At 42.8% G+C, this 17,958-nt stretch overlaps 1 protein-coding gene across 1 annotated transcript in view; it reads right to left on the bottom strand.

Moving 5' to 3' along the window:
* Window positions 1-13,025: 13,025 nt before the first annotated feature.
* The window catches only part of LOC115503744 (ATP-binding cassette sub-family A member 3-like), a 111,004-nt gene continuing 106,071 nt past the window's right edge, over window positions 13,026-17,958 (bottom strand). The window contains exon 4 of the mRNA XM_032591628.1: window positions 13,026-13,295. Coding sequence (XP_032447519.1) covers window positions 13,265-13,295 — 31 coding nt within the window. The 3' untranslated portion in view covers window positions 13,026-13,264. The remainder of the gene's footprint in view (window positions 13,296-17,958) is intronic.

The following is a 17,958-nucleotide window of genomic DNA, read 5'->3' as shown; positions in this document are numbered from 1 at the left end:
GAAAGGTGCTGAAGGGGTACTTGAAGAAATCATAGCTGAGAACTTCCCTGAACTGGGGAAGGAAAAAGGCATTGAAATCCAAGAGGCACAGAGAACTCCCTTCAGACGTAACTTGAATCGATCTTCTGCACGACATATCATAGTGAAACTGGCAAAATACAAGGATAAAGAGAAAATTCTGAAAGCAGCAAGGGGTAAACGTGCCCTCACATATAAAGGGAGACCTATAAGACTCGTGACTGATCTCTCTTTTGAAACTTGGCAGGCCAGAAAGAATTGGCACGAGATTTTCAGGGTGCTAGACAGCAAAAATATGCAGCCGAGAATCCTTTATCCAGCAAGTCTGTCATTTAGAATAGAAGGAGAGATAAAGGTCTTCCCAAACAAACAAAAACTGAAGGAATTTGTCACCACTAAACCAGCCCTACAAGAGATCCTAAGGGGGACCCTGTGAGACAAAGTACCAGAGACATCACTACAAGCATAAAACATACAGACATCACAATGACTCTAAACCCGTATCTTTCTATAATAACACTGAATGTAAACGGATTAAATGCGCCAACCAAAAGACATAGGGTATCAGAATGGATAAAAAAACAAGACCCATCTATTTGCTGTCTACAAGAGACTCATTTTAGACCTGAGGACACCTTTAGATTCAGAGTGAGGGGATGGAGAACTATTTATCATGCTACTGGAAGCCAAAAGAAAGCTGGAGTAGCCATACTTATATCAGACAAACTAGACTTTAAATTAAAGGCTGTAACAAGAGATGAAGAAGGACATTATATAATAGTTACAGGGTCTATCCATCAGGAAGAGCTAACAATTATAAATGTCTATGCGCCGAATACCGGAGCCCCCAAGTATATAAAACAATTACTCATAAACAGAAGCAACCTTATTGATAAGAATGTGGTAATTGCAGGGGACTTTAACACCCCACTTACAGAAATGGATAGATCATCTAGACACACGGTCAATAAAGAAACAAGGGCCCTGAATGAGACATTGGATCAGATGGACTTGACAGATATATTTAGAACTCTGCATCCCAAAGCAACAGAATATACTTTCTTCTCGAGTGCACATGGAACATTCTCCAAGATAGATCATACACTGGGTCACAAAACAGCCCTTCATAAGTTTACAAGAATTGAAATTATACCATGCATACTTTCAGACCACAATGCTATGAAGCTTGAAATCAACCACAGGAAAAAGTCTGGAAAACCTCCAAAAGCATGGAGGTTAAAGAACACCCTACTAACGAATGAGTGGGTCAACCAGGCAATTAGAGAAGAAATCAAAAAATATATGGAAACAAACGAAAATGAAAATACAACAATCCAAACGCTTTGGGACGCAGCGAAGGCAGTCCTGAGAGGAAAATACATTGCAATCCAGGCCTATCTCAAGAAACAAGAAAAATCCCAAATACAAAATCTAACAGCACACCTAAAGAAAATAGAAGCAGAACAGCAAAGGCAGCCTAAACCCAGCAGAAGAAGAGAAATAATAAAGATCAGAGCAGAAGTAAACCATATAGAATCTAAAAAAACTGTAGAGCAGATCAACGAAACCAAGAGTTGGTTTTTTGAAAAAATAAACAAAATTGACAAACCTCTAGCCAGGCTTCTCAAAAAGAAAAGGGAGATGACCCAAATAGATAAAATCATGAATGAAAATGGAATGATTACAACCAATCCCTCAGCGATACAAACAATTATCAGGGAATACTATGAAAAATTATATGCCAACAAATTGGACAACCAGCAAGAAATGGACACATTCCTGAACACCCACACTCTTCCAAAACTCAATCAGGAGGAAATAGAAAGCTTGAACAGACCCATAACCAGCGAAGAAATTGAATTGGTTATCAAAAATCTCCCAACAAATAAGAGTCCAGGACCAGATGGCTTCCCAGGGGAGTTCTACCAGACATTTAAAGCAGAGATAATACCTATCCTTCTCAAGCTATTCCAAGAAATAGAAAGGGAAGGAAAACTTCCAGACTCATTCTATGAAGCCAGTATTACTTTGATTCCTAAACCAGACAGAGACCCAGTAAAAAAAGAGAACTACAGGCCAATATCCCTGATGAATATGGATGCAAAAATTCTCAATAAGATACTAGCAAATCGAATTCAACAGCATATAAAAAGAATTATTCACCATGATCAAGTGGGATTCATCCCTGGGATGCAGGGCTGGTTCAACATTCGCAAATCAATCAACGTGATACATCACATTAACAAAAAAAAAGAGAAGAACCATATGATCCTGTCAATCGATGCAGAAAAGGCCTTTGACAAAATCCAGCACCCTTTCTTAATAAAAACCCTTGAGAAAGTCGGGATAGAAGGAACATACTTAAAGATCATAAAAGCCATTTATGAAAAGCCCACAGCTAACATCATCCTCAACGGGGAAAAACTGAGAGCTTTTTCCCTGAGATCAGGAACACGACAGGGATGCCCACTCTCACCGCTGTTGTTTAACATAGTGCTGGAAGTTCTAGCATCAGCAATCAGACAACAAAAGGAAATCAAAGGCATCAAAATTGGCAAAGATGAAGTCAAGCTTTCGCTTTTTGCAGATGACATGATATTATACATGGAAAATCCGATAGACTCCACCAAAAGTCTGCTAGAACTGATACATGAATTCAGCAAAGTTGCAGGATACAAAATCAATGTCCAGAAATCAGTTGCATTCTTATACACTAACAATGAAGCAACAGAAAGACAAATAAAGAAAATGATCCCATTCACAATTGCACCAAGAAGCATAAAATACCTAGGAATAAATCTAACCAAAGATGTAAAGGATCTGTATGCTGAAAACTATAGAAAGCTTATGAAGGTAATTGAAGAAGACTTAAAGAAATGGAAAGACATTCCCTGCTCATGGATTGGAAAAATAAATATTGTCAAAATGTCAATACTACCCAAAGCTATCTACACATTCAATGCAATCCCAATCAAAATTGCACCAGCATTCTTCTCGAAATTAGAACAAGCAATCCTAAAATTCATATGGAACCACAAAAGGCCCCGAATAGCCAAAGGAATTTTGAAGAAGAAGACCAAAGCAGGAGGCATCACAATCCCAGACTTTAGCCTCTACTACAAAGCTGTCATCATCAAGACAGCATGGTATTGGCATAAAAACAGACACACAGACCAATGGAATAGAATAGAAACCCCAGAACTAGACCCACAAACGTATGGCCAACTCATCTTTGACAAAGCAGGAAAGAACATCCAATGGAAAAAAGACAGCCTCTTTAACAAATGGTGCTGGGAGAACTGGACAGCAACATGCAGAAGGTTGAAACTAGACCACTTTCTCACACCATTTACAAAAATAAACTCAAAATGGATAAAGGACCTAAATGTGAGACAGGAAACCATCAAAACCCTAGAGGAGAAAGCAGGAAAAGACCTCTCTGACCTCAGCCGTAGCAATCTCTTACTCGACACATCCCCAAAGGCAAGGGAATTAAAAGCAAAAGTGAATTACTGGGACCTTATGAAGATAAAAAGCTTCTGCACAGCAAAGGAAACAACCAACAAAACTAAAAGGCAACCAACGGAATGGGAAAAGATATTTGCAAATGACATATCGGACAAAGGGCTAGTATCTAAAATCTATAAAGAGCTCACCAAACTCCACACCCGAAAAACAAATAACCCAGTGAAGAAATGGGCAGAAAACATGAATAGACACTTCTCTAAAGAAGACATCCAGATGGCCAACAGGCACATGAAAAGATGTTCAGCGTCGCTCCTTATCAGGGAAATACAAATCAAAACCACACTCAGGTATCACCTCACGCCAGTCAGAGTGGCCAAAATGAACAAATCAGGAGACTATAGATGCTGGAGAGGATGTGGAGAAACGGGAACCCTCTTGCACTGTTGGTGGGAATGCAAATTGGTGCAGCCGCTCTGGAAAGCAGTGTGGAGGTTCCTCAGAAAATTAAAAATAGACCTACCCTATGACCCAGCAATAGCACTGCTAGGAATTTATCCAAGGGATACAGGAGTACTGATGCATAGGGGCACTTGTACCCCAATGTTCATAGCAGCACTCTCAACAATAGCCAAATTATGGAAAGAGCCTAAATGTCCATCAACTGATGAATGGATAAAGAAATTGTGGTATATATACACAATGGAGTACTACGTGGCAATGAGAAAAAATGAAATATGGCCCTTTGTAGCAACGTGGATGGAACTGGAGAGTGTGATGCTAAGTGAAATAAGCCATACAGAGAAAGACAGATACCATATGGTTTCACTCTTATGTGGATCCTGAGAAACTTAACAGGAACCCATGGGGGAGGGGAAGGAAAAAAAAAAAAAAAGAGGTTAGAGTGGGAGAGTGCCAAAGCATAAGAGACTGTTAAAAACTGAGAACAAACTGAGGGTTGATGGGGGGTGGGAGGGAGGGGAGGGTGGGTGATGGGTATTGAGGAGGGCACCTTTTGGGATGAGCACTGGGTGTTGTATGGAAACCAATTTGTCAATAAATTTCATAAAAAAAAAAAAACCAATGGTCAACCAGGCAATTAGAGAAGAAATTAAAAAATATATGGAAACAAACGAAAATGAAAATACAACAATCCAAATGCTTTGGGATGCAGCAAAGGCAGTCCTGAGAGGAAAGTACATTGCAATCCAGGCCTATCTCAAGAAACAAGAAAAATCCCAAATACAAAATCTAACAGCACACCTAAAGGAAATAGAAGCAGAGCAACAAAGACACCCTAAACCCAGCAGAAGAAGAGAAATAATAAAGATCAGAGCAGAAATAAACAATGTAGAATCTAAAGAAACTGTAGAGCAGATCAACGAAACCAAGAGTTGGTTTTTTGAAAAAATAAACATAATTGATAAACCTCTAGCCAGGCTTGTCAAAAAGAAAAGGGAGATGACCCAAATAGATAAAATCAGGAATGAAAATGGAATTAGTACAACCAATCCCTCAGAGATACAAGCAATTATCAGGGAATACTAGGAAAAATTATATGCCAACAAATTGGACAACCTGCAAGAAATGGACAAATTCCTAAACACCCACACACTTCCAAAACTCAATCAGGAGGAAATAGAAAGCTTGAACAGACCCATATCCAGCGAAGAAATTGAATCGGTTATCAAAAATCTCCCAACAAATAAGAGCCCAGGAACAGATGGCTTCCCAGGAGAGTTCTACCAGACGTTGAAAGCAGAGATAATACCTATCCTTCTCAAGCTATTCCAAAAAATAGAAAGGGAAGGAAAACTTCCAGACTCATTCTATGAAGCCAGTATTACTTTGATTCCTAAACCACACAGAGACCCAGTAAACAAAGAGAACTACAGGCCAATATCCCTGATGAATATGGATGCAAAAATTCTCAGTAAGATACTAGCAAATCGAATTCAACAGCTTATAAAAAGAATTATTCACCATGATCAAGTGGGATTCATCCCTGGGATGCAGGGCTGGTTCAACATTCAGAAATCATTCAGCGTGATACATTACATTAATAAAAGAAAAGATAAGAACCATATGATCCTGCCCATCGATGCAGAAAAAGCATTTGACAAAATTCAGCATCCTTTCTTAATAAAAACCCTTCAGAAAGTCGGGATAGAAGGAACATACTTCAACATCATAAAAGCCATTTATGAAAAGCCTACAGCTAATATCATCCTCAGTGGGGAAAAACTGAAAGCTTTTTCCTGAGATCAGGAACACGACAGGGATGTCCACTCTCACCGCTGCTGTGTAACATAGTGTTGGAAGTGCTAGCATCAGCAATCAGACAACAAAAGGAACTCAAAGGCATCAAAATTGGCAAAGATGAAGTCAAGCTTTCACTTTTTGCAGATGACATGATATTATACATGGAAAATCCGATAGACTCCACCGAAAGTCAGCTACAACTGATACATGAATTTAGTAAAGTCGCAAGATACAAAATCAATACACAGAAATCAGCTGCATTCTTATACACTAATAATGAAGCAACAGAAAGACAAATAAAGAAACTGATCCCATTCACAATTGCACCAAGAAGCATAAAATACCTAGGGATAAATCTAACCAAAATGTACAAAATCTGTATGCTGAAAACTATAGAAAGCTTAGGAAGGAAATTGAAGAAGATATAAAGAAATGGAAAAACATTCCATGCTCATGGATTGGAAGAATAAATATTGTCAAAATGTCAATACTACCCAAAGCTATCTACACATTCAATGCAATCCCAATAAAAATTGCACCAGCATTCTTCTAGAAACTAGAACAAGTGATCCTAAAATTCATATGGAACCACAAAAGGCCCCGAATAGCCAAAGTAATTTTGAAGAAGAAGACCAAAGCAGGAGGCATCACAATCCCAGACTTTAGCCTCTACTACAAAGCTGTCATCATCAAGACAGCATGGTATGGGCACAAAAACAGACACATAGACCAATGGAATAGAATAGAAACCCCAGAACTAGACCCACAAACGTATGGCCAACTCATCTTTGACAAAGCAGGAAAGAACATCCAATGGAAAAAAGACAGTCTCTTTAACAAATGGTGCTAGGAGAACTGGACAGCAACATGCAGAAGTGTGAAACTAGATCACTTTCTTACACCATTCACAAAAATAAACTCAAAATGGATAAAGGACCTGAATGTGAGACAGGAAACCATCAAAACCCTAGAGGAGAAAGCAGGAAAAGACCTCTCTGACCTCAGCTGTAGCAATTTCTTACTTGACACTTCCCCAAAGTCAAGGGAATTAAAAGCAAAAATGAATGATTGGGACCTCATGAAGATAAAAAACTTCTGCACAGCAAAGGAAACAACCAACAAAACTAAAAGGCAACCAACGGAATGGGAAAAGATATTTGCAAATGACATATCGGACAAAGGGCTAGTATCCAAAATCTATAAAGAGCTCACCAAACTCCACACCCAAAAAACAAATAATCCAGTGAGGAAATGGGCAGAAAACATGAATAGACACTTCTCTAAAGAAGACATCCGGATGGCCAACAGGCACATGAAAAGATGCTCAACGTCGCTCCTCATCAGGGAAATACAAATCAAAACCACACTCAGATATCACCTCACGCCAGTCAGAGTGGCCAAAATGAACAAATCAGGAGACTATAGATGCTGGAGAGGATGTGGAGAAAGGGGAACCCTCTTGCACTGTTGGTGGGAATGCAAATTGGTGCAGCCTCTCTGGAAAACAGTGTGGAGGTTCCTCAAAAAATTAAAAATAGACCTACCCTATGACCCAGCAGTAGCACTGCTAGGAATTTACCCAAGGGGTACAGGAGTACTGATGCATAGGGGCACTTGTACCCCAATGTTTATAGCAGCACTCTCAACAATAGCCAAATGATGGAAAGAGCCTAAATGTCCATCAACTGATGAATGGATAAAGAAATTGCGGTTTATATACACAACAGAGAACTACGTGGCAATGAGAAAGAATGAAATATGGTCCTTTGTAGCAACGTGGATGGAACTGTAGAGTGTGATGCTAAGTGAAATAAGCCATACAGAGAAAGACAGATACCATATGTTTTCACTCTTATGTGGATCTTGAGAAACTGAACAGAAGACCATGGGGGAGGGGAAGGGAAAAAAAAGAGGTTAGAGTGGGAAAGAGCCAAAGCCTAAGAGACTCTTAAAAACTGAGAACTGAGGGTTTATGGGGGGTGGGAGGGGGAGGTGGGTGATGGTATTGAGGAGGGCACCTTTTGGGATGAGCACTGGGTGTTGTATGGAAACCAATTTGACAATAAATTTCATATAAAAAAAAAAAGAAAAAGAGGTACAAATATCCAGTTACCAAAGGAAAAAAAAGGATCTAATTAATTAATTAATTAAAAACCCAGAGGTTTCCTTCCTTTTAAATCTTCTGCCTACTTTGCATACAATGAGGTGACCAAGATGGCCTGCCTGTTTACTCTGAGCTGGACCAACCTTTAGAAAGGCTCTTCTGGCTCTAGGTCCTAACCACCCTTTTCTTTGAACATGTGCTTTAGAAAACTTGTAATTATACATCCTTTCTCTGTTTAAAATACAGATAACCCTTTTTTACAAGCCTCTTTCCTGTTTTACAACCCCAAACTGCCTTTCTGAAGGACCTGGGAGTCATCCTTTGACACGTAATCCTCAAGGAAGATAACACCCCTATTCCCAGTCTCTGTGCGAGGGGGGGAGCTAGCTTTCAACAGGCACCAATCAGCAAACACAGATGGCCTCATCAGAGAACCACATGGACAAACTCAGGAAGTTACTCAAGGTGTTCTCCTGGTCAACCTTCCCTCTGAAAGGGTGGGCCTACGCCGGCCGACTCCATCTTGTTCTGTGTTCTCCACCTTGAGTGACCATGTCCCCGACATGACCCCTTTTCCGGGAAAATCGCAGAAACCTCAGACCTCGCCTCCTCCCCTTGAGTAACTTCCCACTCACCCGTTCAAACTTCCTGATCGAAACACGCCCAGCGACCTGCGGAACAGGACTCCGACCCTTCCCCAGCCAATCGGCCGAGCCCACAGCCATTACCTCACCAACTGCCCCAGACCCCTATAAAACCTTTGTGCTTTTGAAACTCGCTGGCTCTCCCTGGTATCTCACCGCTGCGTTGGTGCGGGTAGGGGATTGAGCTCGAGCTAGCTCGAATAAAGGCTCTTTTGCTTTTGCATCGGACTCAGCTCCCTAGTGGTCTTTGGGGATCACGAATTCTGGGCATAACACCTCCAACTTTTCCAACTTTCCCACTGTCTCACCTCAGTCCACAAACACCTTCCCACCCTTTGTTTCAGCAGAGTTGAGCTCAGACTGAGTTCTGGCCTCTCTTCCCTGCTCCGGTAGCCTCGCATAAAGTCTTCCTTGCCTGTTTTACTTCGTCCAGTGCAATTTTTGCTTTGACAGAAGAAAACTAAGACAACGTGAGCTTCCTGCAGCACTTAACTTCCATACCCCTTCTCTCTATTTATTGAACACTTACTGTGTTCTGTCAGTTGAAATAGTCTAGTCACCCTGAGAGATGGGTACGCATAATATCCAGGTTCTTTCAGACAAGGAAACCCAGGCTTTGTGAAGTCAAAGTTTACCTTGGGTCATTGCTATAATCTGACTGTCTGGGTCCTCCCCTCCTCCCCAGATTCTTATGTTGAAATCCAAACCCGGATGTGATGGTATCAGGATGAGGGACATTGGGCACGTGATGAGGCCATGAGGATGGAGCCCGGATGAATGGGATTAGTGTCCATAAGACAGGGCCCCAGAGAGCTCCCCTGTTTCCTCCACCATGTGAAGGACACAGTGACAAGATGCCTGTCTATGCATCAGAAATCAGGCTCTCACCACACACTGAATCTCACGGACCTCTGAGCTGAGACTTCCCAGCCTCCAGAACTGTGAGAAATACATTTGGGTGGCCCAGCTCACGGTAGGTATTCTATTACAGCAGCCCCAGCTGACTGGGACAGTCACACAGCAAGTCAATTCTGGACACCCCAGCCCTCGACCCAAAACACGTGCCTCCAGACCCCTGGCTTTCAAATACTGAAGGCAACCAAAATAAAATTCTGTTTGTTTAATGTGTTCCCATTAGCTTCTCTGTGTGTCTTGGGGTCCAGAGAAGTGTCTCCTACGTCATGTGCTTGTTTTGGCACTTTCTCCTCCCTGGGAAGTCCGGGATGCATTCCCCAGAGCAGGGGCACTTGGAGAGGAAAAGGAAGGGAGTGAGGTCCAGTGAGGGACATGCAAAACTACAGGATGGAGGGTCAACGCTGGGTGTGGCGGCGAGCGGCGAGCGACATTAGACAGCGAGGTACGGGGAATATTATAATATATATGTTACATACAACGGGCTTTGGAGGGGGCAGAAAGGGTTGTGGAGGGTTCCAGTGTATTGGGGCTTTTGGGGGTGTTGGGGGGTTCGCACTTTCCAGCTCTGCACTCAACAGTGCGGCCAGGGGGTGGGCCTCCGGGGAAGTCCAGGAGGCCCACCCTCCGCCTCCCCGGGGGAATCTGGGGAGAAGACACCACCAGGGCGGGGTGGTCCCGCATTCACCGCTCGGGCCTCGAAACCGCCACTGCTACACCTGCGCCTCCGCCGCTGAGGGACGCGGTCACCGGGCGCGGCGCCTCCTCCCAACGCCTTCGCCAACCCTCCAGCTACCTGCCGGCCCCGGGAGCAGCTCAGCGGCCAGGGACCCTTCCTCGCGCATGCGCGCACGCACCTACTCCCCAGCCTGCCCCCTCCTCCCTGCAGCCCCGCCACCTGGCCCGCACGAGCCTCCCTGCCCCCTGCGCGCTCTGGACCCTCCGCCCGGGACCCCTTAGAGTGCGGGGCCCCACCCAGCACTGCCCGAGGCCCCCAGACCCTGAGGGCCCTACCTCGGGGCCCGTGCGCTTGCCCCCAGGCTCTCTGCCTCTAGACCCCGCTGGACCACCCCACCACCCTCCAACTCTCGCGGGCTCCCCTCTCCCTCAAGTGTCATGGTCACCTCAGCGGGCCAGTAGCTCGTGGCAGGAAGTTGGGAGAGATTCAGTGGCCGCCCTCTAGGGTCTGTGGGCGGCAGCAGAAAACTTGCAGCGTTCGCCCCCTCGGGGGCCCGCAAGCCTGCTGCGGGGGCCACTCGCAGCCCCCGACGTGGGGCGACTCTGGCGTAAGGCGCGCGATCCTCGAGTCCAGCTCCCCAGCGAGCGCCGCCCGCGCCTCGACACGTGGGCGCTCTGCGCGTTGTGACTCCCACGGCGTCCTCTCCACGCGCTTCCCCGACCCGCCAGCCACTCAGGGGGCCCCACGTCCCGACCTCTCTCCTGCTCCACAAATTCGTCAGTGGTCGCTTCTCTTGGCGGACCCCACCCCAATACCCACCTTCGGTGTAGCTTAAGCGTTGCCAGGCAGGTTCTGAATTCTGCCAGAGGCAAATCTCTTCCCTACGCCGCCAGGGATCGGGTGCAGGCCTGTAGGCAGCAAATGGAATTGGGTTCTTGAACTGTCAGGTTAAGCTTGGTCAGGAGAGGGTGCTGGCGGGACGCTACAGGACCAAAGGCTGCTGCTCCAGGTTCAGTGTTTTCTCTTGATTGTTGCTCTCCCCTTGCTGCCAGCAGCAGGTGTGGAGGACATTTCTGGGCATTCACCCTGTACCTCCCCCGACCCCCATTAACCGTGGATTCTCAGTGACTCCGGCAGGTGCCCCTGCCTAGCACCAGCCTGCCAACAACCACAGAGAAGAGTTTCCTGCTTGCTAGATCCAGCCACAGTTCCTTGCTGGCTAGCCTAGGCAGCCTGTAACTATGGGGTGTTTCTTGCTTGCTCAGCAGGTGTGGAACAGCCTTGACCCAGGGCCAAGAAACTTCTCCACCATCAAGTGAGCCCCAAGTGCACTTTCTCCAAGACCTGAATCTCAGCCTTGGGGAAGGGTCCTCTTCCATGGTATTTGGGTATTTTCTTCAGCCATAGTCTATTCTTGAGAGTTCTTTGTACCTCCTTACAGCTATCGCCCTATTATAGTTACTAATTCTTTTAACTTTCCCTGTTCAAATTGCTGTGTGGTTTCCTGGCTCCTAATAGGGACACTGACAGGTGTTCCTGCTTGCTTGCTGGGTGACCCTGGGTAAATTCCTTAACCCCTCTGAGGCTCCATGTACAATGAGGATAATAGCAGCAGAGTTCTGTAGTAGTATTAAATGATGTAATACATGTAAAGTGCTTAGTAGAGGAAGTGACACAATTTTTTGTTTGTTTGTTTATTGCTGGAAGATTAAAGGTGGGTTGAGAAATAGGCAGAGTCAGTGAAAAAGACCACCTGACTAAAGGAATTTTTTAAAGGGATCATTAATAAAGACTACTGGGAGATGAAATGCAACTAAGAGCTTAATCAAGTGAGGTTCCTCTCCCTTTTTAAAGATGGCCAGCCTGGGAAACAACTTTTGCAATAACTGAAATCACATGTCAGAGATCTATGGGTGGTATTGGTTGGAAACCACAGAAAGTTATTTTACAGCTAAAAACAATAAAACAGAATAGTTTCTGGATATCACTTTATTACAGTATCCAAATGAGGATATAAAAACCTTTATCCCCAAACAACCCAAATGAGGACATAAAACCCTTTGTCCCCAAACAACCCCAAAATAGAACAGCTTCAGTGACTCTTTCCATCTTGTAATTTCAGGAGAATTATCCTCCCTTCTGATCATCTGCCCAAGAATCTAGAGAACTGACTAGCTTTCTCTCTCTCTCCCTCTCTCCCTCTCTCTCTAAGGGGGACTCCATGTGCCCAAACAAGAATCAGAACTCTGTTTCCTCTACACCTTATTTGTCCTTTGTTCCTTCTTAATCAGAGAGTTGGGCAAGGGTAGGAAAATAAACACACTATTTTTTTTTATATATGAAATTTATTGACAAATTGGTTTCCATACAACACCCAGTGCTCATCCCAAAAGGTGCCCTCCTCAATACCCATCACCCACCCTCCCCTCCCTCCCACCCCCCATCAACCCTCAGTTTAAACACACTATTTTTAAAGAATGTTTTTGCTTCCTTTCTTGGACTCTAAATGTTCTTGATGCAAAGATTCTTTTACAAATGTAGACAAATGTAGAATCTTGGTTTGAATTTTGAAAAATAATCCAACTTATCACCATAAACTTTGATACTGATTTTAATTACTCTTTTTGTTATAAAACTGGTGTGTGTGTGTATCTATGGGAAAGATGATTTTTTGACCCAGGCTTTATGATCCTCTTATGTTTAATTCAGCTGCTAAAACATAAAGCTTTTGCTCTTCATGTTGTCCCATGTGGCAGCTCTATCATTATTGGATGTTTCTGTTCAGACATTCAAAATACTCAGGAATAAGTCCTTGTTCTCACCCTGATAAATGCTGCTCCTTCATGTTTCTAGCATAGAAAACAGGAGTTTTACCAAATGTCTTTAGATTTGTATAGGCCATGTAAACCTACAAAAAAAAAAAGTGACAAATAGTCTCCTTAGGGGGAATCTTTATTACATAAATATATATACACTAAGATGTACACATACAGATATGCCCCTCTATGTATCCAGGCTTAGTAAAGAGTACTACAGAAGACATAGTAAATGTCACTAGTTAGAAGTGAGTCTCATTGTACCTTTTTTTTCAATCAACTCCAATGTTCTCTGAGTTAGCAAAGGTCAGGAAGACTTGTTCCAGCATTTTCTGAGTGATGGGGTAGTCTTCTAAATCGAATTTCACTTTAGCTTTCTCCAAAACATCAAACATCTTTATCAACAACAACAAAAAAGTACAGTTAACATTGCAGCCATCCCCTCCAGTACCCAACCCAGATGAGCCTCTCTATCATTTCTTCCAACTCCTACCAAGTTATTGTTGGAAGACAAAAAGCACAGAAAGGGGAGATGAGAAAGTGACAGAATAAATCATTGATAATCTGTGAGGAAGCAGTTCCCTGTCCCCATTTTTTTGAGAGGGACAAAAAATGGGATTTAAAGGTAGAAATCTGAAGCAATTAAACTCTAGGAACCACTGAAAAGCAACCTAAGGTCTCTGCTAATTCTATAATATCAGGCTCCCATTCCACATGAGAGTCCCAAATATTTCCCATCATTAGGACTTTCTTAACATGTAATATTAGAAGAACATGGTTTCAACATTCGCCTTTGCCCAGGCATTGTTCTTGCTGGGAATGTAGTAGTTAAGGAGCCCTTGATGTTCGTATTTTAATTCCCTACCTAGGAAAAGAAAGATAAATAATCTTACAGATTTAATTTTCAAGTTCTAAAATATTGCTACACCAACTTGATTATACACAATAGAGGGATGAATAGAGGTCTCAAATAAAAGAGGGACATAATCCAAAGGCCAACCTTTTAGTATACGTAACACGGTTAATTATTTCAGCAGGCTTCAGTCACCAAAAAATTATTACTTCATATGTACAATGTAAAACCTGAACCTTCTGAAATTTTTGTTACTACAAACCAAGTTTTGAGAATATGAACTGAAAGGATTTTCATTCTGGTTGTATGAGTATGTATGCATGTACACTATGTTCGCTGGGGAGTGCAGCAGGACAAGGATTTCTATTCTCACATGAAATAGGAAATCACACATATAAATCCCCAAAGTCAGGCCACGTGTTATTTCTTTTACAGGTGAATAAGAACCCACTGGTGGAATGAGAGGGATGGTCAGGGGGCATCCATTTCAAATTAAGAACAAATAGATGTGTTTATTCTTAGCACTGCGTATTTGCAAACTATTACTAATTAAATTCATCGAGGTTAAAATTGTTTTTAAAATATATGTTAAAGTAATTAAAGAAGTCATGAGACTGAGGTGGGTCTAATTCCTTGGTAGGCTACATAAGTAAATCAAAACCCAAGCCAGAGTAAATGTACTCAAATCTAAGAAAATGAAACTCAAGAAAAGATAGCCACAAATAACCAGCTAGTTTTTCTCAAATAAGGCAACTACTTAATCAAATATTTCCTTGATTATCCACAGGTTTTTTCTGTATAAACCTCTCCCTTAGCTCCTGTTTGTGGAATCCTCCTCATGACCTTTAGTTTGGAGCTGCCCAATTAGAATTGATATATGTTCTAATGAACTCTTGAAAATCGTAATATGCACCAGTTTATCTTTTAATAGTTCTGGTGATAGAACTGGATCCAAAAGAGCCCCCCAGTGGCCCTGGGAGCAAAGATCAAACAGGCATAGGTACTCACTGAGCCCTTTGCACTCATTTACTTTCACACTGTGCCTGAAAGTCTGTATGTTCCTATTGGATATCTGAGCTCCTCAGTATTGTGTCACGAGCTCTCCGACTTCATTTGACCTTTTCTTTTACCAGACTGAGTCTGGAGTTGAACAAGGTCTGACTTAAACATTATTAGTTCTCTGTCTTCAATGAAACTGGGTCCAGGGTTGGACTGGATCCAACTAAAACTGAACTGAGTTCAGTGTGGGGCCTTAGGTAGGTTTAAATTTTGTTTTAAGGAATGGAGAGGAAAAAATTAGTTCCTCTGAGCCCAAAGAGTCCGGGAGTTCTCCATCTGGGACTCCAAATGTATAAAAATTATGGGTCCATGTTTTTTATCCATTCTGCCAATCTCTTTTGGTTGGATAGTTTAATAAAGTTTAAATCTTTTCTGGCCTTCCTTTCTAGAGGACAGCTCTGCCAGGTGTATTATTCTTGGTTGACAGATTTTTTTCCCAATATTTTGAATATATAATCTCACTTTCTTTTAGTCTGCAAAGCTTCTTTTAAGGAATCTTATAGGGGATTCCCTTGTGTGACAATCACTTTTCTCTTGCGTTTTCAAAATTATCTTTTGTTTTTGACATTTGAGAAATGTATTAAAATGTGTTTCTCAGTTAACGTTTTTCTAATTCAACTATTTGGGGTCCCTTGGGCCCCAGGAATATGTACATAATATCCCTCCCCAAGTTTGGAATGTTTTCTGCCATTATTTTTTTAAATAGACTTTCTATTTCTTTTTCTCTTCTCTTCTGGAACTTCCATAATGCCTATAATTGTTTCTGTTACAGTGTCCCCTAAGTCCTGTAGGCTTTTTTTTTTCATTTTTTTATCATTCTTTTTTGCATCTCTGACTGGATAATTTCAAATGACATACCTCATATTTCACTGATTGTTTCTTCTGCTTGGTTGAGTCTGTTGCTGAAGCTCTCTATTGAATTCTCCAGTTCAGTCATTGTATTTTTCAGCTCTAGGATTTGTATGATGGTGTCAATTTCTGTATTTTTCATTTTGTTCATGCAACTAATTTTGCTTAGCTGTCTTTCTGTATGTTTTTGTTGTTCACTAAGCCTCTTTAAAAGGATTATTCTAAATTCTTTGTCATATAGTTCACAGATCTCTCTTTAGGGTCGATTGTTGAAGATTTATTAGTTTCTTTTGGTGGCATCATGTTTACCTGATTCTCTGTGGTCCTTGTGTTTGTACCTGCACATTTGAATGAATAGTCTCCTAGACTTTACAGGTTTACTTTATCAGGGACAGATCTTCATCCATCAACTTGAGGTACTAGACTGTTTTTACGTGGTAGCTTCCAAAGGCAGAGAGTGCTTGTTATCAGGGTCTTGGTTTGGTTGGGTCGAACACTTGTGCTCTAAGGTGAGGGGAAGGGCAGTGGTTGTCTGTGTTCCATCGCTTGATTGGCCTGCCCATTGAGCTCTGTGTTCAAGCAGGGCTACTGGGTAGGCTTCCTGATTGGGCAGGACTACTGGCTGTGCTCCACAGTCTAGCAGTGCCATTAACTTGGTTCTGTACCCCTAGAAGGGTGGCGCCACTGTTTGGACTCCACAATTGTTCAGGGCCAGGGACTAAGCCCCATTGCTCTTATCTAGGGGAGGCCTCAGGCTGTGCTCTCTAACAGGTTGATGCTACCATCTGATCTCTGTGTTCTGGTGGAGCCACAAGCCGGGCCTAACAGTCAGATAAGGCCTAAACTGTGCTGTAAAATTATGCAGGGGCGTGACTGTTTCCCAAATTTGGGCAAGACTGAAGGCTGGCCTTTATAATCTAGTAAGCTACTGGCTGTGCTTCATTGTTGGGATCCAAATAAGGCAGATGGCCCACTGAGTTCACTGGTCAGATAGGGCCACTGGTTCAGCTCTGCAGCTGGGCAGAGCTACTGGCTGGAATCTCTGATTAGACACCGATGAAAGTATAGCTGTAGGGTAGGCTCCATGGCTTCCTGGCTTCCTAGTTGGGCAAGACTGGAGGCTATGCTTAGCAGTTGGTCAGGACTTTGCATTTACTTCTCTGGCTAGCAGAGCTGTAGAATGGGCTCCATATCTGGCACAGCTTTTTGGCTGGGGACCCAAATCAGGCAGAAGTACCCTCCTGTTCCCAGGCCAGACGTAGTACCAGCTCAGCTCTGCAGACAGGCACACCCACAGAGTGGAATCTCTGCTCCAATGCCAGTACAAGTAGGAATGTGGTCTGCCAAGATCTGGATGCTGCTTGCTTTAAGCACCACCTACCTTCTCTGTTCCTATGCGATCCACAATGGTAAAAGCCCATTCCTTTTACCTCAGTGATCCTTGGAAGGTGGCACCCAAGTGAGAATTCATTGCATTAATGATTTGAGGTAAGTTTTTTCGGGGGTGTCTCGTTGCCTTTTCAATTAGGTTTTGTTTTAGTTTAGGAAATTTTCCTGAAAATTTTTAGTATTTATTCTATTCTGTGACATTTTTTCTTTGTGGACTACTTTTATGATTGTGCTGTATTAACATTCCCTTCCTTCTTTCTGAATGTCTCTCAAGTGCTTGTTTATATTTTTGTTTGGTGTTTTCCTCTTTTTCTCCATTCCAATCCCCATTTCCCGTGAACTTCCTACACTATTTGTTCCTGATACCTAATTATTTCTGAAATGTTTACTTTTAAAAAATGTTTTATTTATTTTCGAGAGAGAGAGAGAGAGCATGAGCAGGGGAAGGGCAGACAGAGAGGGAGACACAGACTCCGAAGCAGACTCCAGGCTCTGAGCTGTCAGCACAGAGCCTGTTGTGGGGCTTGAACCTGTGAACCATGAGAACATGACCTGAGCTGAAGTTGGACACTTAACCAACTGAGGCACTCAGGCACCCCTGAAATGTTTGCTTAAAAAAAAAAGCTGTCAGTTGTCTTTCCATATCTCTTTGTTGTCTAGTCATCTAATTTCTTAGCCCTTCCTAATGTGATTTAGTATTTTCTTTCATGGAACCATTTACTCTAAATATTTCTCATTCCTCTGGTAAGCCCATTATAGACGTGAATATTCCAGTGGTGCCTGGTGGCTCAGTTGGTTGAGCGTCTGACTTTGGCTCAGGTCATGATTTCATGGTTTGTGAGTTCGATCCCCAAGTTTGGCTCTGTGCTGACAGCTCAGAGCGTGGAGCCTGCTTTGGATCTTGTGTC

This window comes from Lynx canadensis, chromosome E3 (assembly GCF_007474595.2).
Source record: "Lynx canadensis isolate LIC74 chromosome E3, mLynCan4.pri.v2, whole genome shotgun sequence".
NCBI classification, from domain to species: domain Eukaryota; kingdom Metazoa; phylum Chordata; class Mammalia; order Carnivora; family Felidae; genus Lynx; species Lynx canadensis.
The sequence above is the reverse complement of the archived record's forward strand: the minus strand, read 5'-3'. Positions and strand labels throughout refer to the sequence as shown.